At 34.9% G+C, this 21,561-nt stretch overlaps 4 protein-coding genes across 4 annotated transcripts; 3 read left to right on the top strand and 1 right to left on the bottom strand.

The window, feature by feature from the left end:
- The first annotated feature begins 984 nt into the window (after positions 1–984).
- On the top strand, positions 985–3,063 carry LOC121801374 (two-component response regulator ARR5-like). Its single transcript, XM_042200853.1, has 5 exons — positions 985–1,289; positions 1,419–1,498; positions 1,612–1,689; positions 1,810–1,880; positions 2,495–3,063. Exons 1-5 carry the CDS (start codon positions 1,154–1,156, stop codon positions 2,793–2,795), a joined length of 666 nt encoding a protein of 221 aa, XP_042056787.1. The 5' UTR covers positions 985–1,153; the 3' UTR covers positions 2,796–3,063.
- A 10,369-nt stretch (positions 3,064–13,432) lies between these two features.
- Positions 13,433–15,211, top strand: LOC121797983 (formin-like protein 4). The gene is made up of 2 exons (XM_042196784.1): positions 13,433–14,644; positions 14,722–15,211. The coding sequence occupies exons 1-2, from the start codon at positions 13,611–13,613 to the stop codon at positions 15,209–15,211; spliced, it is 1,524 nt and encodes a 507-aa protein (XP_042052718.1). The 5' UTR covers positions 13,433–13,610.
- A 51-nt stretch (positions 15,212–15,262) lies between these two features.
- LOC121800560 (protein WVD2-like 7) lies at positions 15,263–18,469 on the bottom strand. Its single transcript, XM_042200111.1, has 7 exons — positions 18,374–18,469; positions 18,225–18,281; positions 17,073–17,813; positions 16,576–16,983; positions 16,443–16,507; positions 16,217–16,291; positions 15,263–15,497 (listed from the first exon to the last, which is right to left on the bottom strand). Exons 3-7 carry the CDS (start codon positions 17,811–17,813, stop codon positions 15,263–15,265), a joined length of 1,524 nt encoding a protein of 507 aa, XP_042056045.1. The 5' UTR covers positions 18,225–18,281; positions 18,374–18,469.
- A 953-nt stretch (positions 18,470–19,422) lies between these two features.
- LOC121799163 (germin-like protein subfamily 1 member 1) lies at positions 19,423–20,451 on the top strand. The gene has a single exon (XM_042198508.1). The coding sequence runs from the start codon at positions 19,491–19,493 to the stop codon at positions 20,151–20,153; it is 663 nt and encodes a 220-aa protein (XP_042054442.1). The 5' UTR covers positions 19,423–19,490; the 3' UTR covers positions 20,154–20,451.
- Positions 20,452–21,561: the final 1,110 nt, after the last annotated feature.

The following is a 21,561-nucleotide window of genomic DNA, read 5'->3' as shown; positions in this document are numbered from 1 at the left end:
CTTCAATTTTTATATTAATTTTTTTTTAAAATTGAATAAAGAACTTTCTTTAATAATAAAAAATTGAATAAAGATTTTTTATAAATATCTTTACAATATATTTTTGACAAATTTTCTAAATATAATTTGACCTTCAATATTATCATTTAATTTTGTGACATGCAAGAAAAGATCTTTATTCAATTTTTTATTATTAAAGAAAAGTTCTTTATTCAATTTTTAAAAAAATTAATATAAAAAATTGAAGAAGCAATTTTACTTGCATGTCACAAAATTAAGTGATAATATATAAGGTCAAATTATATTTAGAAAATTTGTCAAAAATATATTGTAAAGATATTTATAAAAAATTATGAGTATATGATAAATTTATTAAAAATATATATATACACTTTAAGGTATTGAGGGTATTTTCGTCCAAAAAAACTTGGAAATAGTAAAAAGTACCTCAAATGATACTAACTCAAAGTTCACAGACCTAAAATGATATTTTCAAAGTTCACGAACCTAAAATGATATTTTGGCAAAGTTCGTAGACCAATGTTCCCTTTAAAATGAATACTTTATTCTTTCTATATAACAAAAGAAATTACGACACAAGATCTTTGGAGACAGGACCAAATCCATATCCATGATTTGACAATTACGATGTCCAAAATTTTGAGTGCAAAATTCCACAGTTAATTAATTATAACGACGACCGCCCTCGCCTTGATGATTCGTCAACGGCAGTTAATCTCCGCAGCTTAAACAAGCAGTCACCGCGCAGTCAAATTAATTTCACCTCAAAATCTCGCGCCATCAAAATCTCCTTCTCACATGGATATGGGAAATCAGATCACCACCAAAGTGGATTTCAGAATCTCCGCCCTATGCTTTTTATATATTAAAAAGTAGATTTCACCAGATATGATTTCGAAGACTCACAATTTTTTTCATATATAACTCACACAAATATAAGTGGGGGAGAAAAGGACGTCTGCTATCATATATATACTTTGATACGGACAGATTGACCATTATATGTGCATTTTTTCTTACACCAATTTCTCCTTTTTCATTTCTCTCTTCTGTCATTTTTATTGTAATGTGAGCTTCTGGGCTGCAAGATTTGAACTTTTCTCCATCTGGGCTGCTGAGATTTCTGTTGAAGATGGCTAAAAATGGTTTCTTTTCGAGATTGAGGAGAGTGGATGACTTGTCTCATGAGGTTCATGTGTTGGCTGTGGATGACAGCCTTGTTGATAGGAAAGTCATTGAGAGGTTGCTCAAAATCACTTCTTGCAAAGGTCAGAGTTTCTATTTATGGTTCTTGAATTTTGGTGGGGGAATTTGGGGGTTTCTTTTGTTTTTCATGTGATGAAATTTTGGGGGGATTTGCATTTTGACATGATCTTGTTTGTGTGTATTTGCTGCAGTCACAGCAGTGGATAGTGGGAGGAGAGCTTTGCAGTTTTTGGGATTAGATGAGACTGAAAAAAACTCTGTTGCTTTAGATGTAAGTGAAAATATATAAGAGTAAATTTTTTATGGTCATATTTTAGGTTTTATAGTACTATTTCATTGTGTGTTGAATTGATTTAGGGTTGATTTGTTTTTTTCTTTTTTCAGGGATTAAAGGTGGATCTGATAATCACAGATTATTGTATGCCTGGAATGACAGGCTATGAGTTGCTGAAAAAGATTAAGGTTTGTTCTCTTTATGCTCTGCTCTTTGCAGATGTATAAATATATGACTTCAAAGTTTCAAACACAATTTCCAAAGATGACATGAGCTAAAATCTGTTTTAATCTGTTTTGTCTGAACAGGGTTCATCAACTTTTCGAGAAATCCCAGTTGTAATCATGTCTTCTGAAAACGTTTTGACTAGGATTGACAGGTAAATTTCTAGTTAATCTTGATTCTATTTGGATAATTATATTGGCAATCGCCTAAACACTATTATAGATTAGTATAATTGACCCCAAATCAAGAACTTTACCTTTTTTTAAGTGCTGTTTCTGTTGCTCAACCATTGATAATCTATTCTAGTGGGAATGTCCACACTTATTCTTGATTATAGTTTATTTGTGACTACAATCAATGACTCGACAACCACCATTAACATCTTAGCATAAATTGAGTCCTGCAATATTAAATCATACCCGGGACCCTAAAGATTTTTAAAATTGGGGAGACAAACTGTAATGTTTTGATTAGTACAAAAAATAGCATTGGATCCTTCATCAAAAGCAAGTAAAAAGTAGTTGCAACCATAGACCATAAATTTGTGGGTACAACTTTTCTATTCCCTTGTGCTTTATAGTAGTAGTATAATATTGTTTCAAAAAATTTGGTCCCCATTTTCCAATTTTGACAGCATAATTCCATAACTGAACCTAGAGCCTAACTAGACCAGTATATGAATAATTTATAAAGCTAGATACCCAATTCTTGAAATTCTTTCTCAATTTAGAAGTAGTGTCTTATTTTGATTTATCTTTTATATCTCAGATGTTTGGAAGAAGGTGCTGAAGATTTCATAGTAAAGCCTGTGAAACTGTCTGATGTCAAAAGGCTAAAAAGGTGCATGTTTGGAGAAGGGTTGGGGCTTAACAAGAGGAAACTAGAAGAGCATTGTGGTGTTGCAATACCAAGCCCTACCCCGTCTCTAGACGACGACAACGTCTCATCAAACCGGTCACCTCCATCACCTTGCTCACCGAGATCATTCTCGTCCCTGCCTTCAAGCCCAACTTCATCCACGCCCCTCGACTCTCCAACAAGGAGGTTCGAGGCCAGCAGCGAGAGCTGAGAATGTGCGTTAACGAGTAGTATAGGACGAGCAAAACCGCCCTCGTTGATGATGTAAGGTGTTCTGTTTTTTCCAGTTTTGTTATGATCAACCATCACAAAGTCAGGGGAATGTTACTAGCACAGAGTTGAGAGATGATGAAAGAGCAAGCAAGAGATTGACTTTTGTGTTGATGGTGAAATGTGGTTTGGGATTAAGAAAATTGTTGGGTGACAGATGCATTGTGGTTGGCATTGAATTGAATATATATGAATTGGGTTTATTATAATGTGATTTCTTGTCTGCTTAAAAGGAATATTTGATTCGGATTTGAGCTAGACATGTTCAAGTGTTCCCTTTTGGGATTTTTCTCACTTTTTAAATTATTGGAGCTACTTTTGTTTTGCATTATTGATTTGTTTGTTGATTGCAATAACAAGAATTGCTATGCTGTCACGCCTTAGACAAACGCATCTTTTGGTGCATACGCCCCTGCATCATGTACAACTCCTTTTACTATTTCACCTATTTAATGTGTGTGTAAATATATAACTATAATAAACAAATTTATTAAGGTCATGTTTGGTTGCCAGATTCTGCCTGGGAAAGTAATCTGATTCCTTAAATTTTAAATTCATGTGTTTGTTTCGATTTTTAATCAAACTGGGAAAGTAATCAAAATCCCAAGAACAAGGAAAGTTAGTACAACTTTCTAGGATTCTGAATCCTAACTTTTTTTAGGTATTCTTTTTCCCAGTTTTAGGATTCTTACATATTTAATTATTATTATTATTATTATTATTATTATTATTATTATTACAATGTTTTAAAAATAATTTTAAATTACAAACCATACTTAATTTCAGAATAATAAATAACTATAATTAAAATGATCATAATTATAACTTTGTATTATAATATCTATATATAATTTTTATTATCATAATAATAATTAATAACTTATTAAATAATTAAAATATAATTATATAATATAAATTATATTGTAATAAATACTAATTATTATTTTAGAAATTAATAATTAATAAAATCGTAGTGAAATTCTAAATTATAAAATTTATTTAATTATAATATCCTTAAATATTATAATAGTAATAGTAGTAGTAATAATAATAATAATAATTATTATTATTATTATATTATTATTATAATCATTTATGATTATAATACTCCATGTAACTATAATTATACTTGTATTATTATATATTGTGATGAATGATTCATATTTAAACTATCCATCATAATAATATATATAATAATAATATAATTATCGTCATTTGTAATTAATAATTTATTAAAAAAATTATTATTCTTTTTATAAATAAAATAATAATAAGTTTATCTTTAGTTTGGTGTTTAAATGAAATACAAAATTTAAAATCTTGGTATTCTCCAAACACAGGAAAGTAAAGTTATTAAGAATCATATTCTAGAGATTCATTTTCCTATGAATCATATTCCTTGTCAACTTTACTTTCCCGCCAACCAAACATGGCCTAAGAGTGTGGGTATTGCATAGTTGGCAATTTGGCATCCAACAAATTCATTTTTCTCCTATCTTCTTATAATTTTTTTATTGACCATAGATCCAAATTACGTATTCCATTTTATAATACACCATTCTTATATTTATTAAGAATATACATGAAATAGAAAAAAATAGTATGTGGGTTGAGGTCTTTGATGTGAATAGGTTTTACTGTATTAAACTGAGATTGTGTGTGGGAATAAGAGAGAAATAAATATTTTATTAGAGATTGTTCTGATGATATTAGTCCTTGATTTATTATACGCCATCGAATCACAAAATAAAGGATTGAGATCTTATATTGCAAATACCATTACAGAAACTTGAGCGGTTAATCAGGTAACAAATTATGGCTTGGTTGTTAACAGTTTGTTCTGTTCTAACTGCAGAGATTTGGTGCTTGTATCACGGCCTACATTTGGCCAAGTCTCTCACACGTTGGAGGTGGAAAGTGATAATTTTGTTGAAGTGGCCATGATATTGGCACACTTTGAAACTTCAATTAATTGTCGCTCCATAGTAAAAAGGGTCTGTGGATTACTCCAGGATTTCGACTTTGTAGCTCTGCAACATGTGCATCGAGAAGGGAATTTTACTACTGATTTTTATCTCATTATGATTATTCTCATCATAAAGGTGTTCATGAGCTCGAGGCCCCTCCGTCGGGGCTCCATAGCTATCGTTAATTTTGTCTTTGTATTCGGGCTTTGCCCGCTTTTTTTACCCCAAAAAAAATCTCAAAACTATAAATTTTACATCACTCCTAATTGAAATTATTGTTTTACATATATTGAGCTTTATAATGATACATGTTTCATCACACTATGAAGATATATGTTTCCAATACTTGATGCATACTTGCATATGATCATGCATTTATGGTCTTACTACGATTCATCTAGCTCATTGAGATAATTAAAATTAAATATACATTGCATATTATAATAAGTCGATTGATGATCAACATACTTTATACTACAATAGTATCGGTATATAGGCTTACATATAAAATTGTAAAGTAAGTACTCCTTAATATACAATCTTGAGCATAAATTTTACTGTGGGCCGGCCCAAACATCGTTTGAATATAACATTTTAAAAATATCAAGATACGTATTCATTATTAACCTTTCAATTAAAAATGATGAAATCTATTTTGTATTGTATTGATAGTTACAAAAGCTTAGTTGGGCCACAAAATAGTTTCGAATATTTGGTGGTCCAATCTATACAGACCTTTCAAAGGCCGGCCAACCCAATTCAAATACTCCCTCTGATTTAGCTGCTTAATTCTTTCCTAATAGTAATATAATAATCATTCCTTTCCCTTTTTTTTCATCATTCCCTAATTTGTATTGTTGTCTTTTAAAATTGTTACATCAACTAATTTCAAAGTTCAGATATTAAGAGCGATGTGGCCATTGTCGTCCATCAATATTTTTTTCTTTCTAAAAAACAAATTACTGAACGTGTAATGCTATTTACTAGTATTTATACATAATATGTTTACATGTAGGTGCGGTTCGATTATCTATTAATGATTGAGTTGTGATTTTATTTTAGTTAGAAAGGTGGTTATGACTATTTATCATATAATTATTTATCTATGAAAGTTATGGATTCAATCTCATGAATCAAACACAATATATATTTAATCTTGAGATATAATCTTGCAAATTGAATAGCCTATAATAGTATATTTAGTAACTTTATAAAAATGTGACTAACATTAATAAATACCCCTAATATCGATTATTTTCCCTACAAATACGGTAATTTGACTAATTATGCTAAATATGCTATATAGGCCCTTTGTTTTGAATTGGAAAAAAATTATTACAGTGGGTATTTATCAATGTTTTAAAAATCGGACCGGACCGGCCGGTTCGACCGGTCAGACCGCGAACCGGTAGGTAGTCCGGTCTGGTTCACCCCTTTAAACCACCACTGCATTGAACCGCCGTGAACCGGTGGAACCGGCCGGTCGGACCGGTTGGACCGTGAACCGGAAACCGATTTTCTAATTTTTTTTTAAATTTTTTTAAAATTTGTTGTTGGTAGAGGTTGAACTCATGACCTCTCTTCTAGTTAAGAAGATCTCTATCACTCCATCACATGGGCTCATTGAACAATTTGATCATTAAATATTTTTATACATTAACCATTAATTTTATCTACAAAAACTAATAATTCATTTTAATTTTATTATTCTTTAATATAATTGTTAATTATAGTATATATAATTATCATCTTTATATTTTAATGATGCTCTACTTACCACCTATATTATTATTAGTACCATATAAGATTCATTATTTACTATAAATAAAATTTTTATATTACATACTTAATTTATATACCCTAGCTATTGACATTAATGAATAATCTTATCTAAACTAATTAATAAGTACTTAATTCGTATTTAAATATATATTATTTTACGAAATAAATTTTCTTAAATTAATATAAACATTATCTATTTTAATACATGAAATATTAAATTTTTTATCTAGACTAACTAATATTAAATATATATATCTGAATATATTTACTAAATTTTAATATTATTTATATTTATACATCACTAATTATCTATAAGGTTTAATGTTTTGTGATATATATTATTAATTGTAAATCATTTACTACATTTAATATATTTTTATATATATTTGCAACAGTAAAACGGTTAGACCGGTGGTTCGACCAGTTGGACCGGTTGAACCGTGAACCAGTAACATCGTCGGTTCGCTTGCCAGTCCGGTTTTTAAAACGTTGGTATTTATAGACAGTCGTTTTCTCTAATATTATTAAATATTTTTGTAAATTTTTAATTATATTTCTCTAATTTTATAAAATTGATTTTTGTTGGTATTTATATAAATTTCTAAGATAAAAATTTTAGGAAAAGATTAAGCATTTTCCTTTGAAAATGATGAACAACAACAAATTTGTCGCCATTTTGTATTCCCTCGTCCTACAAGAATATGCACTATTTCCTATTTAATTCATGCCACAAAAATATGCATTTTATAAAATTTGGAAACTTTTTTCACTAAGAGCATCCGCAGCGGTGCGTCTGTCCTTCCGTCCGTCCGTGCCAGCTGCGCGGCACCGCCTGCACGCCGCTGCGCTCTTGCCGCTGGCGCGGCACTGCTCTATGCATCGAGCACGTCCGTGCCAGCAAGCAACACACATGTCAACGCCTGATTGGCCAACGGCAATGCTGTTGGAATTTCCTTTTTTTAAAAAATCAGATTTTAATTAAAAAATCCGATTAAAAATCAAAAAAATATTTTCCCACTTTCTAAAAAATTATATCCGTTTTCTCCCTACTTTTAATTTATTTTTCAATTTTTTCCCCAAAAATTCACATTTTCATCTATAAATACCTCCACTTCCACACAAAAAATTTCACACCACACTACACAATTCTCATCTAAATTCTCTCATTTCCATTCTTACAATTCTCAATCTTTCTTTCACTCTTACAACAACAAAAATATCCGGCACCGGCGATCACCCATCTGGCTCCCGCGGTTGGAACCACAAATAGTTCGGCTCGTAACCATTTCCTAGTCCGGAAATGGAATTTTCGGCCCCTCCTCAAACCCAAAGTTCGCAAGCTCCGGGTGGCTATCGGCCTTACCAGGTGGACGACCAAGATGCCCCCGATGGGCAATACGGATGGGCACCCGAACCACCCGTACCTAGAGCGGGAGGGAGCGGCAGCTCTCAAACTCCTCATCTTCCTACTCGTGGTGTCCGCACCCCGTACACTCCGGGGGAGATGGATCAATTATTCAAAGCGTTTTTGTCTATCTCCGAAGATCTGGAGATTGGCACGAACTAATCCGGGAACCATTTTTAGTGGCGGGTCTGTCGCCGGTGCAATCAAAATCGGTCGGCTGGAACAATCGAGCGCAAAGAGAGTATGGTGCGCAATGCCATATACAGAGCCAACGAAGAAATCCAAAAGTTCCAAGGGTATTACCTCCAGGAAGAGCGGTCGGCGTGGAACGGCAGAAGCGAGGTCGACATCATCAGTGCCGCGTTGGCGACCTACCAATCCCAACACTACAAACCGTTCAAGTACCCCAATATTTGGCAGGAGGTGCGTGTGCATCCGAAGTATAGGGGAAGCGTATCATCCTCCTCTAGCTCCTCCAGCAAACAGTCGATGAGGTGTCCACCAAACTCGCCGGAGCTAACTTGGGTAGCCCCGACGCCTGCCCGAGTAATTCCCAACGCCGGCCGCAAGGAAGGAAAAAGTCGACGGCCAACCGCCGTCGCGCCGCGACTCCATCCGCCCCCGATCCCGCTCCCTTTGTGCCACCTCAACCCCCCACCAACTCGTTATGTGGGGTTTTGGCCCAACTCAATTTGGCCGATAGGTCAACTATGACCCCGACCAACTTCGATCGCATGTGGCAATGATACGGGGTCTCCAAAGAACATTGGGGGTAGAGCCGGATGAATAGTCTTCCACGGGGGTATTTTTAGACTTTAATTATATAATTTTTATTTTTTAGGAGTTTAATTATGTAATTTTTATTTTTTAGGAGTTTAATTATGTAATTTTTAATTTTTAGGATTTTAATTATCTAATTTTAAATTTTTAGAATTTTAATTATGTAATTTTTATTTTTTTTATAATTTGTAATAGTATTTCGGGTAATTTTAATGCATTTTAATATTGTGGGTTTTAATTTAAATTGAATAGTAGAATGGTGGGACCCTTGAGCTTGTCCTTGCTGAAGAGCACGGATGTGGGTGTTGTGCTCTTGCTTAAGGACAGAAAGTAAAAGTGGATCCGGGGCCCTCATCCGTGCTCATTGGCAAGAGCACGGATGGGAATGCTCTAATGCAGTGGGAACCTATTTTCCACTAACAATACTTTCTTTAATTACTTTTTCTTTCTACTTCTCTCTTATTTTATCAGGTGTTAAAATCTATGTCCAACAAAAAAATGTTATTCTTGTGGAAGGAAAATACACATAATACATTTATGTTATCATTACTCTATTGAAACTTATTCAAAGTTCTCATAATACATTTATGTTATCATTACTCTATTGAAACTTATTCAAAGTTCTCATTTGTTCTCACTGGCGGATTAGAGGGAGGGTGGAGAGGGGCAGGAGTGCCCCCTCGTGCAACTAATTTTTTTTTATTGGGTCGTAAAATTGTCATGTCCACCTTCACTGTTTGGCCCGATGTCATTCAGAAGATTGAAAAAATAGTCATTTCCGCCCTAAACCAAGCTAGTATATATTCCGCATCTTTAGTCATTTCCGCCCTAAACCAAGCTAGTATATATTCCGCATCTTCCATTTATAAATCTTGGATCCGCCACGGTTTGTTCTATTAGAATTTTTATTTCAATTGAAATAAATTAGTTTTGTTATTAGTTATCTATTACTTCTATTATACAATAGTGTTTTAAAAATAGAGTGAACTGCAAAAATGGTCTCTGGACTATAGGTTTATCTCGCTCATAGTGTCTAGACTTTAAAAATATCGCCAGACATCCTTGGACTAAAGGGTTTATCTCGAAATTGGTCATTTTGCCATTTTTGATACGAAAATACCCTTTTGAGGGTTTGGGCAATTTGGACCTTTTACACTTTTAACATTTTAAATCTGATGTTATTTTAGTGATGTATTAAATCTGATATTATTTCAAAATTATCATTCTTCTTCCCTTTTGTCATCCTTCACTTTATTTCTTTATTTCAATATTAGATTTAATTTTACAAAATTAAATTTTAAATTTAGATTTTTAAATATCAATAATTTTTTTATTAATTAAAATCATTAATTCATGAACACTATAAATATTGATTAAAAATATTAATTTTTGTTATTTAATATAATATTCAGTTGAATCGAAGAAGTACAAAAAAATAATATTAATCATGATGGAAAAATAAGAGCTATTCTACTTAGCTTTCGTTCGGTTGTTGTAATTGCTTGTGATTATATATTATGAAGTTGACTAAAAATTTGATATTACTAAAAATTTTATATAGGAGTATTTTGTTTAAATTTTCTAGTTAATTTTGATTGTTTTAAAATAAAAAAATGAAAATTATATTATTCTTACATTAGATGCATATTTATTTCAAAATAATCGTGTTATATGATCTATTTATGATTAAAATTATTAAATATTGATTAAAATAAAGTTGATTAAAACTATTAATTTTAATCACTGAAATAAAAATTATAAATATTAGTCTTACCTTTTTGATTAAATATTAGACAGTATCAAATATTGATTAAAACTATTAATTTTTGTTATTTAATAATTAATAAAAATTTATTGATATTTTAAAATCTAAATTTAAAATTTAATTTTATAAAATTAAATCTAATATTGAAATAAAGAAACAAAGTGAATGATGACAAAAGGGAAGAAGAATGATAATTTTGAAACAATATCAGATTTAGTACATCACTGAAATAATATCATATTTAAAATATTAAAAGTATAAAAAGACCAAATTGCCAAAACCCTCAAAAGGGTATTTTTGTATAAAAAAATGACAAAATGACCAATTTCGAGATAAACCCTTAGTCCAGGGATGTCTGCCGATATTTTTAAAGTCTATGAAGTATGGGTTTATCGAAGGACCATTTTCGCAATTCACTCTAAAAAAATATGGAAAAGTCATGAATTTTCACATGATAATTTAAAGTTTACTTCGAATAGGTAATTAATTGAACGTTCACAATGAATATTACATATAGCAATAAATAACGACCCACAACTGCTTGGGAAACCAATTTTGTCACATATAAGAATAATTTAGCACGAGCGAAACTGTATTATTCAATGTCACCTAACAAAACTGCGAAAAATAAATAGTCTTTGAATTAGAAGAATTTAATGATGTCATAAAAACATTTAAAAAGGTATCATAAGCTGATTAAAGCTAGCTCTAAAAAGTCAAACCAATCAGGAAATGCACTAAAGAATAAAGAAGGAGAAATTTCATTTCATGAGTATTAGAGCACCCGCAGCGCATCCCGCGGGTATCTCTTATCTCGTCCCTCCGAGACGAGACGGACGCGAGACGCGTTGCAGCGTCCCTGTCTCGTCCCTGTCTCGCTGAGACGTTCGTCTCACCGAGACGGCTGGCTCTAGGCGTGGCGCTCACTCGCCGGTCCGCGAGTGGGATTCATCACGCTGACGCAATAAATAATTTTTTTAATTCCAATTTAATAAAAAAATTAAAAAAACGGTAATATGACCGTTCAACGGTTATTTTATTAATTTTGTTTTATTTTTTTCTTTTTTTATTCTATAAATACTCCTCTTTCACACACACACAAACACACATCTATTAATTGTATTTTAAACTATGTATTTTTTATTTTTTTTTAGGATTTTTAATTATATATTTTTAAATTTTTTTAGAATTTTAAGTTGTAATTTTCTTTTATTTAATAAAGTGTGTTTTTATTAATTGAATTTGTTGGAAATAAAAATAAAAAATAAAATTGAATGAATCAATAGTTCAGAGATGAGATGGTTAAGAGATGAAGGGTTGCATGTCCGGTTTCTTAGTTAAGAGATGTGATGAAAAGTACAGTGAGATCCATGAATAGTTAAGAGATGAGACGGTTAAGAGACGAATAAGAGACAGCGTTGCGGATGACCTTAGTTTGTTGACTTACAAAAAATACCAAATTTTCAACTAGATTTATCGATTTTTTTCTTTTTCAACCACTTTATACAAATTTGTGAGAAGGCTAAGTGGCTAGCTTAACCCTTCATTTTCGTGCAACAACTTCATTACGTTTTTTTTTTATATTAATTATTAATCTAAAAATCGTTATTTGGAACAGTACAGTGCATAAACTTTGCCTCTAAAAATGTTCTAGAATATGTTTATATTCTAGTTCAAATTATATTTTAGTAGGCGAAATGATGGTTCCAATAATGACATAATTGGGTGGATTAAATGAGACTGTGATGTAAAGCAAATGAAAGTGCATTAGTATTAAATAAACTAATTTTCCTCTGAATCGGTTGTTTTTGTACTTACGGTAAAATATAACAAGAAAAGAACGCAAACAATATTTATTATTGTCGTTGCTTGAATGTTCTATATATAGGCCATTTCAAGTTGTAGTTTATCTTTTTTTAAAAAAAATTAAGTTCAGTTTAATTAGATAGAAATTTTTTTTGATCCACTATTTTAATGAAATAAAGCTTACCGTTTTGAACTTATGTTATCATAAAACTCTCAAATATTGAATACTGCATGTTGTACTAAGAACTATACTTCTAACAAAAGTGTGGCGAGTACACACTGATTGCAAATTTCTCATCTTACCAGAAAGAAGAAAAATAAATAAATAGATTGACTGAGAAAAAGGAGAAAGGGATCAAATGTCAAATTTTACTTGTTCGAGAAGATATGATTTAGGTTAAAAGAAACAATATAGAAAAGATTCAAAATACATTAACTAAAAAATTATAAAGAAAATCCATCTTATAAAATTGCTTTCAATTTTATAATACTACTAAAGGCCCAGAAAAGTATTTAGGTGAATCACCCCAATCTGCATGAGAACATTTCTTACACTTTGAACTTCATATTAATTAGGATTGCAAGACAAAAATACTCAAATCTCTTCATCCTACACTAATTGTGAAGAAAACCATTTCCAAAAATCACGCATTTCATTACATAAACAATTTAACAACGATTTAAACAAATATAATTAGACTGCTTCATAATATAAAGACCAAAACTGACTTTTTCCAATGGCCCGTGACCTAAAATCTGATGAACAAAAAAGATTTGTCTGTTTTGATGAAGTCTCCCCTCTGACTTTGTCTCTTGTTACGTGCAAAAGACATCGCTTTCGCTTTCCTAATCCCCACTATTAATATTATTATCCCACGTTTATTCAATTAAATAATCACACCATTTGTGGTAATATTGCACTAATCCTACCAATTCAAAACCCAGACTTACATAAGAGATGAAATCACGAAGCTTTCCACCGCCGCTATTTCATCACGAAGCTTTCCACAAAATTAACAATGAGTTTAATCGGTCGGTAACCAAGGATTAAAAAAATTAAAATGAGGGGCACTTTTGTCATTGCAGAGAAGGAAGCCTTCTAAAGAGCAAAGTATACCAAATCAACCACCAACTGCTCAGGTTGACACTTTCAGCAACTAAACCAAACAAACTAAAAAAAAGAGAGAAAAACACAAGCAATGATCAAAACAAAAAATCACACATCTCTCAAATTTCTCACAACCTTTGATCATGGCCGCAACCACGTTTCTTTCTTTCTTCATCTTCCTCATCATCTCTCATATTCCAGAATCTTCTTCTCAGCAAAACATCGAGACGTTCTATCCCTTCTCTCCGCCGCCCATTCCTTCCATCGTCCCGCCGCCTCCGCCTCCAGACCTGCCCATCTCCTTCCCTCCGCCGCCCGGGCCGGAAGTCCCGCCGCCGCGTAGGACTTCCACGAAGGCCGCGGTGGGAAGAGCGATAGGCGTCACGGCTGCAAGCACAGTCGTTTTATCCGCGCTTCTTTTGTTTCTGTTTGTGAGGTATAATTCGCGGCGGAAGCGGGAGGAGAATCCTCCCGCTGCGGCCGCCGCTGCAAATGGCTCGGCGGCGCGTGGGAGCTTCAGGCGATACGGCGGGAATGTGAAGGGGCTGATTGTGGATGAGAATGGATTGGATGTGCTGTATTGGAGAAATATGCAGGAGGGGGAGAGTCAGATTCAAGCTGGTTACAGGAAACAGAATTTCAAGAGCTTGAAGGAGGAGCAGCAAGAAGAGGAGAAGAGAGTTGTTAGTGAGAGGGAGAGAGAGAGGAAGAGCAAACCGCCGGTGCAAGAACTTCCTCTGCTTCGAGGGAAATCCTCCACTTCTCAGAGCTTAATCTGGGCGGAGGAGAAGCATGATCAGATCATTGAGAAGGCACCTTCCTTTGCAAACGGCGTCGCTGCAGTTAAGGTTGAAAAGCAACTCGTACAGAATAATCCGCCGCCGCCGCTTCCTCCGCCGCCGCGCCTCTCTGCTCCGCCACCAATAGTAGCGGTTGGAGCAGTTGCGAAAAAAAGCCCCGCACCACCCCCACCCCCGTCGCCTATTCCGGCAAACAAAGGTCCTTCTCCACCACCGCCGCCGTCATCATCGACGAAACCGCCGCCTAATAAGTGGTCATCTTCAGCCGGAGAAAGCTCTAGCGAGAAAGTAAAACTGAAACCCTTGCACTGGGATAAGGTGAATCCAAACGTGGAGCATTCCATGGTGTGGGACAAAATCGACAAGGGCTCATTCAAGTAATCATCATTAATTTTGCTCAATTTCTTTTCCCACCATTCAATTCACAGTCGTATTAATCAACCTGATAATGCAGATTTGACGGAGACCTAATGGAAGCCCTCTTCGGATCAGTAGCAGTGAACAGAAGATCCCCACGCGGCGGCGACAACAATAAACCACCGAGTCCATTAAGCAACAAATCCGGGCCTGGGCCTCCGTCGCAGATATTCCTCCTCGACACGCGGCGATCACAAAACACCGCCATCGTCCTCAAATCCCTCGCCCTCTCCAGAAAAGAAATCATCGACGCTCTAAACGAAGGCCGCGGCCTAAGCAGTGACACAATCGAGAAGCTCGCCGCAATCGCCCCTACAAGCGACGAAGCCTCACAGATCACCGCCTTCGACGGCGATCCGACGCGCCTCGCCGACGCAGAATCCTTCCTCTACCACCTCCTCAAATCCGTCCCCACCGCCTTCAGCAGGTTCCACGCCATGCTCTTCCGATCAAACTATGATTCCGAGGTTTTAAGCATTCAAGGCTTCCCTCAACCTCTCGAATCAGCTTGCAAGAACTGCCACTAGAGGACTGCTTCCTGAAGTTCTAGAAAGGCTGTTCTCAAAGCCGGAAACGGTTTAAGACCAGGACGGCGCGAGCAATGCGCAGGCGTCAACCTCACAGCTACTCAGAAAAACTCTCCGACGTCCAAGGCTGCCGACGGAAACCACGCTGCCTCCATGCATGTTGAGAAATGGTACGATTGTTGGACATACCTCTTTACGCTTCACAGCTTTATCATCGCTTCTCAACCCTGCAGCCGGTGAGGGAGTTGTGGGACTTTTCTTATCCAGTGCAGTGCTTTTATGCAATCTGTAATTAATTACAGAAAAGAAATGAAAACTATTTGTAAGAGATTTCGTGAACAATATATAGTCTATTAAGGGCAAAACACCTCAAAATGATCATCTGTTCATTTTTCGTTCAAATTTAGCCTGGAAATGTGGAAAACAATAAAACTATAATACCAATAATCATGGCAAAGCATGAAGTCATAAGGGAAAGCTAGTGCTGCTGCATGTAACTGAAATCAATCAATGCATATATGCAAGCTTATGTCTGCTAGCATTAACTAATGTCCTACTGTTTAATTGCATCAACTACATTCTTATGCTAACTAAATGGAGCAGGCAGTAAACCAAACTTAGTACTCGTCCCTTAAGTGGTATAATCAGAAATATTAAGTTCTTTCTAGTTTCTATTCCACTCAACGGCGCATAATTGGCAGTTCCAATACGTCCATCGTCAACTCAAACATTGTCATTGGAAATAGCTGTATCTATTGATGAACATATCCCAATACACACATGTCAGTTTTTTATTGTCGAGGATATTGTAGTTAATGAAGACTAGTAGTTTTTATATCAGAATAAGCTACACTTGATGCAAACTGTAGAAGCGATGTCATAAATGACAGCAACATTAGCAATGAATTAGACTTGAGTTAGCAAGAGGCACGTCTAATACGGCATTAGGATTCAGAAACCAAGTTTTGCACTGAGAGTGGTTACGAGGATATTTTGAAATCTAACCCAGTAGACAGAGGATTTGATCTCGTTCCTGACTGGATCCTTTGACTAGTTCTCTTTTCAGCTTCCTTTCTCAGCCTATACGCAAAGCAATTAGCCAGTTACAAATTCATAGGCTTTGAACCAGATAATGAAAAACCAAACAAGTACTACTATATAACATGATCCAGAAAAAAGATTTTAGTTTATAGAAGTAGGAGTACTACAGAAAAATGAGAGTTATCATTACCCTTCATTCCCCTTTGTAGGAATGCGATAACTGGACGTCTTTGGTTCACGAGCAGTAGATGATACCTGCCATTTATGCTCTTACAATATGAAAACTTGCCCCAATATAAAGAGTTTGACATTAAATGACATACTCCATGTTTTACTGTGGTTGGTTTTTCATCGGTTGCAAATCCATTGGTGCGATTCTGGAAAGTCTTGAAAGCTCGTCTGACAATATCCTTATCCCCCATGCTCTCCATTATCAATGACTTCCTGGTCATAGGGAGAGCACCAAGAGACTCTGCAGGACCCAAGCTAAGAGACATGTGCATCGAGGTGGGAGCGGGAGCTACTTTCTTGCTTTGTCCAACCTGAGAACTCTTCGTTTTTGGTGGTGCCGAATGATTCACCTTCTTTTTCAATTGAGAGGCAGATATAGGTGATGAGACCGATGTAGGCCTCATGTGTCTAGGAGTGGTTGCTGGCAATGGTTTGGTTGGAGGTGTAATGACTTTCTTTCTTGTCATGGACGAGTTTCTCTCCTTGTTCATTGGAGTTACCTAAAAACCAGAATGATATATTCAAATGGACTATTTGTATCCACAATTACTACTATAACTGAAAGGAGGTTACAAGTTCTACTCTTTACCTTTTGAGGTACATGCCGCGTATTCAACTTCGGATTTTCCTTTTTCACCACACTCAATTGTTTCAACACATTCTTACTTTCTCGAGGTCTTTCCAAGATACGCTGAGAAACTTTCTGCGGCGTCTCTAACACAACCGACAATGCATCTTTACTAACATTCAACTCAGAATTATCTACACCAACATTTGTTTCATCCTTAGCTTCTTGAATTGCAGAGCTTCCTGGCTCCACCGAAGCACCCATCTCCTCCTCTGAAGCAACATTTTCGACCAAACCATTCATACAAGCTCCTTGCTCATCCCCTTTGGATGATCTAGCATTACAATTTATCTCCTCATCTGCAATCACAACATTTGTCAAAGCAGCCGCACATGCTTCTTCCTCTGTAATTCTTTCAACTAATCTCCCGTGACTGAACAAACCGAATTCAGCCCCATTCTCAGAAGAATTCTCACTATGATCTTCCTTGCTGGACAAACAAGGACTGGGGATAATAGGGCTCCTCGAGTTATCCTGCTCCATCTCCTCAGCTTTCCTAGCTGCTATCTTTTTGTAATGAGCTTCGAAATAGGCCTTTTTCTGTGCCACCGATCCTGGCGTTGATAAGCTCCCGACTTCCTCCAAATACTTGTTGGGGGAGAAAGAAGACCATTTCTCCCATGAGAGTGCATCGTTCTCAAACCTACCAAATGAAACCGAAACTTCCAATCTAGCACCAGATTTGGCAGAATCATCATCCATCTGTTACACAACACAAGATCTTAAATTTTATAAATCCTCAAACCACACAAATAAGGCAAGCCCACAATTCTTGCAGTCACAAGATATTTCAAGCACCCACAGCTATGAATCCAACAAAACAATCTGGAATCTACACAAATTAAAAGGGCACCAATAAAAAGGTCAAATCATCGCCAGCTACCAACTAAGAACAAGAAAGGCATGGTCTCTGTAATCGTCCACAGCGTTTCTAAAGTTCAAATAATTTTCCATTTCCGGATCTTCTAGAAAGTCCGAAAAGATAACCTAATAACCTTAATCAGCAGCACAGAAACAAAAAGTTGAACACAATAATCAGATCAGCAAGTACAAAAGATGTGCTTTTTGCCTATAAATCTATTTAGGAGTAAGATAAAGTTGAAAAGGTGTAACCTTTGACACTAATCTGAGCAAAAATGAACAGAAGATGAGATGGGCCTCAGTTAACGCCTAAAGAAACAAGAAAAAATGCCACATTTCACCCAAAAGAAAGTAGAAAGCGTGCCAAATCAGAAAGAAAGGTTGGTTGCATGAGTGTTTACCTAAGATTTGTGCAAAGAAAGGCTTGGAAGAGAGTCAAACTGAAGATAATGATGACGGTGGTGTGTAGAAGATGGTTTCCGCAGGCCCACCAGAGAAAAGAGTGAAGTGCAGTAACAGTAGACAAGAAATAGAAGAAACGGGGATGGCACGTGCGAGATCCTCTCAATAATGGAGGAGAAGGTGGGGCACGTGTGGACCTTTGGATTTCAAAAGATTAAGCTAATAGTGAATGATTAATTTATATCGGATTTAGTACTTAATTATAAAAATATTCAAAAATGACTAATTATTAGATTGATTCTATTTACTTTTCGCAAAGATAATGGATATTGTAACTAATAAATTATGATTTAAATACATAAAATACAGTTCTTGCTAGTCAACCAGACCTTAAATAGCAATTTAAATTTCATATTATGACAGTATAAGGTTACATCAATAATTCATTATATAAATCATCATGATTCCTCCGCATTGATTACTTCTTCTCTTTATTGAAATTTCGAATAAAAAAATAAATCCTTCGAAATCATGACTGATGAGCAATTACAATATTTTGCAAGTTGCAATTACAACTAAGTAATCACATCAATTCCAGTTAGCTGCGATTCGGTTAACTAGTTAGTTCATTCGATTATAACTGAACTGACCGAATAATTAAGCAGCCCTAGTTAACACCTTATAATATGCTCGATGTTTGTTTCATCAATTTTAATGGCATATACAAACCAACACCATTAATAAAAAAAAAAGGTTATTGTGACATTACTAAAAAAACAACACACAGAATGACACAACACGCAAAGTTATGTTATAGTAGTACCTAAAACTTGAATGAATCTCATTATCACTAGTTATTTTAAGTCATTTTCAAAACAATGAGTTGCCTTCTTCTCTCCTCCTCCAATGCTCAAAAGCTACTCAATGCCATACAAGTGGATACACATAATACCTAATTAGGAGTTGAGTTGCCTTCTTCTTATCAACACTAATCAATAGCTATCATTTCAGTCATGCCTTTATTTCTTTGCTAGTATATAAGGTTTAACATTGTCTCAAAATGTTTTGTCATAAAACAAGAATCATATCCATCTAGCTTCCTCCCACAAAATCATCATGAAAATCCAATATATTTTCTTGCTACATTTCCTCTTGGCCTTGCTACATTTCACTAGCCTAATCAGATCCGACCCCGAACCACTAAATGACTATTGCGTGGCCGAAACCAAAAATCATCACAATATTTTCTTAAATAGTGTACCATGCATAAACCCCAATCACACTCTAGCCTCCCATTTCTCCACGTCAGCATTGTCCGAACCCGGTAGCATGAACCAATTTGACTTCAACGTTACACTAAGCAACGTCAACAATTTACCCGGTCTCAACACCCTAGGCCTAACCATGGCACGTGTGGACATCGCAGCCAATGGTCTCGTGCCACCTCATTCCCACCCTAGGGCTTCGGAAGTCACCATTTTGCTCGAGGGCTCTCTCTTAGTCGGATTCGTCGACACTTCAAATAAGCTCTACACACAACGCTTAAGACCCGGTGACTCTTTCGTGTTCCCTAAAGGTCTGATTCATTTCTTGTACAACACGGGGATATCAAGCCCGGCCTTGGCTGTGTCGGGGCTGAGCAGTCAGAACCCGGGAGCGCAAGTCTCGTCAGTTGCCTCGTTTGCCTCACACCCGGGCATGCCAGATGATGTGTTGCGGAAGGGATTCAAGATGAATGGACAAGATGTTGCTAGAATTAGAAGGAATCTTGGAGGGTGAACGTTGATTTTATTTTATTTTTTTGTATGTCAATTTTATGACTTTGCATAATACTATTGATTAATGAATAGTTACGAGTGACAAGTGATTAAATTTTATTGTGGTTTGAAATTAAAGTTAGGTTATAGTCAAATATGTGAGATGTAATTGTGCACGCGACATATCAACGGCCATATTTTGTTTGAATTTCTTGCCAGCACCACGCTGGAACATTTATATGTAAGCACTCTGAATTAAATTATAAGTTTGTATTTCGTTTATTTAAAGATTTTTACGTATACATTCATCATTTGTATAATTGTGTAAATTATGTATCGAATTAAAATTCTCTATGTTATTATTTTTTTTATATGCTTGAACTGCTTTTGTAGACAATTTATTAGTACTTTCTTAAAAGCGAAAATAAATTTATGGTGCAAATTAAAACACTCCATCGCCAATTCTATGTATAAGGGATACTTTTAACATTTATTAGGGTGAATAAAGGACTACGAGACTGGATTGTTAATGAGAACTATCACATCTTACAAATTAAGTACTCCTCCGTCCCACCTCAAGTGATCAACTTTTCATTTTAGGCTGTCAACTCATCTCAAGTGATTGATTTCATTTTTTAGCTAAAAACAAAACTTCAATCATCTCTTACTTTATTCCTGCTATCTTATTTTATTCTCTCATTCTTATTTTATTCTCTTTTTATATCGCTTACTTTTTTCCTCTCTCATACTTCTCAATACATATCATTTTCTTAATTCTCGTGCCGAAAAGAAATCCATCACATGAGATGAGACGGATGGAGTACTATAAACAAATGGATGGATAACTCAAGACTCTGAATTAATGATTTCGATCAAATGATTTGTATATCTAATGTATTTCTATGCTTCAAAGTAGACCTCCCCTCCAGCAAAAAGTATACCTAAATATTTAATGATTTCGATCCATATATCAACGAACTATTCACCAAACTATAAATGCTCAAATATAAATAAGCCAATCTGATAAGCTACGTAGTCAACGCTTTGATTTTCCATATGATAGTATGTATATGTGGTCCTTGTAGTGCTATTTACAAATTACAATGGACATAGTATTTCACTATTTCCTTTTTTTTCAACATAACTCACGCGTTGCTTAACCCCCACCCTCAACCTTGACTAATCCAACACTCCAAGATTTCATGATTCCATACTAACAACTGCAATTATCAACTTACTTTTATAGAATTACTATGATACTAGTATTATTTATTCTATTTGCCTACTTTTAAGCTACAATTATTATGCAAGCCATGTGATTAAAACGCTTGATATGGAGTTCAAATATTAGAGAGAAGAAAGCAAAGAATCAATTCCCTCGATGAATAACTACATGACTCAAAAAATTCACAACGTGAACAATTGAATAA

This window comes from Salvia splendens, chromosome 4, assembly GCF_004379255.2.
Source record: "Salvia splendens isolate huo1 chromosome 4, SspV2, whole genome shotgun sequence".
Classification (NCBI taxonomy): Eukaryota; Viridiplantae; Streptophyta; class Magnoliopsida; order Lamiales; family Lamiaceae; genus Salvia; species Salvia splendens.
This window is presented reverse-complemented; position numbering and strand designations above follow the sequence as displayed.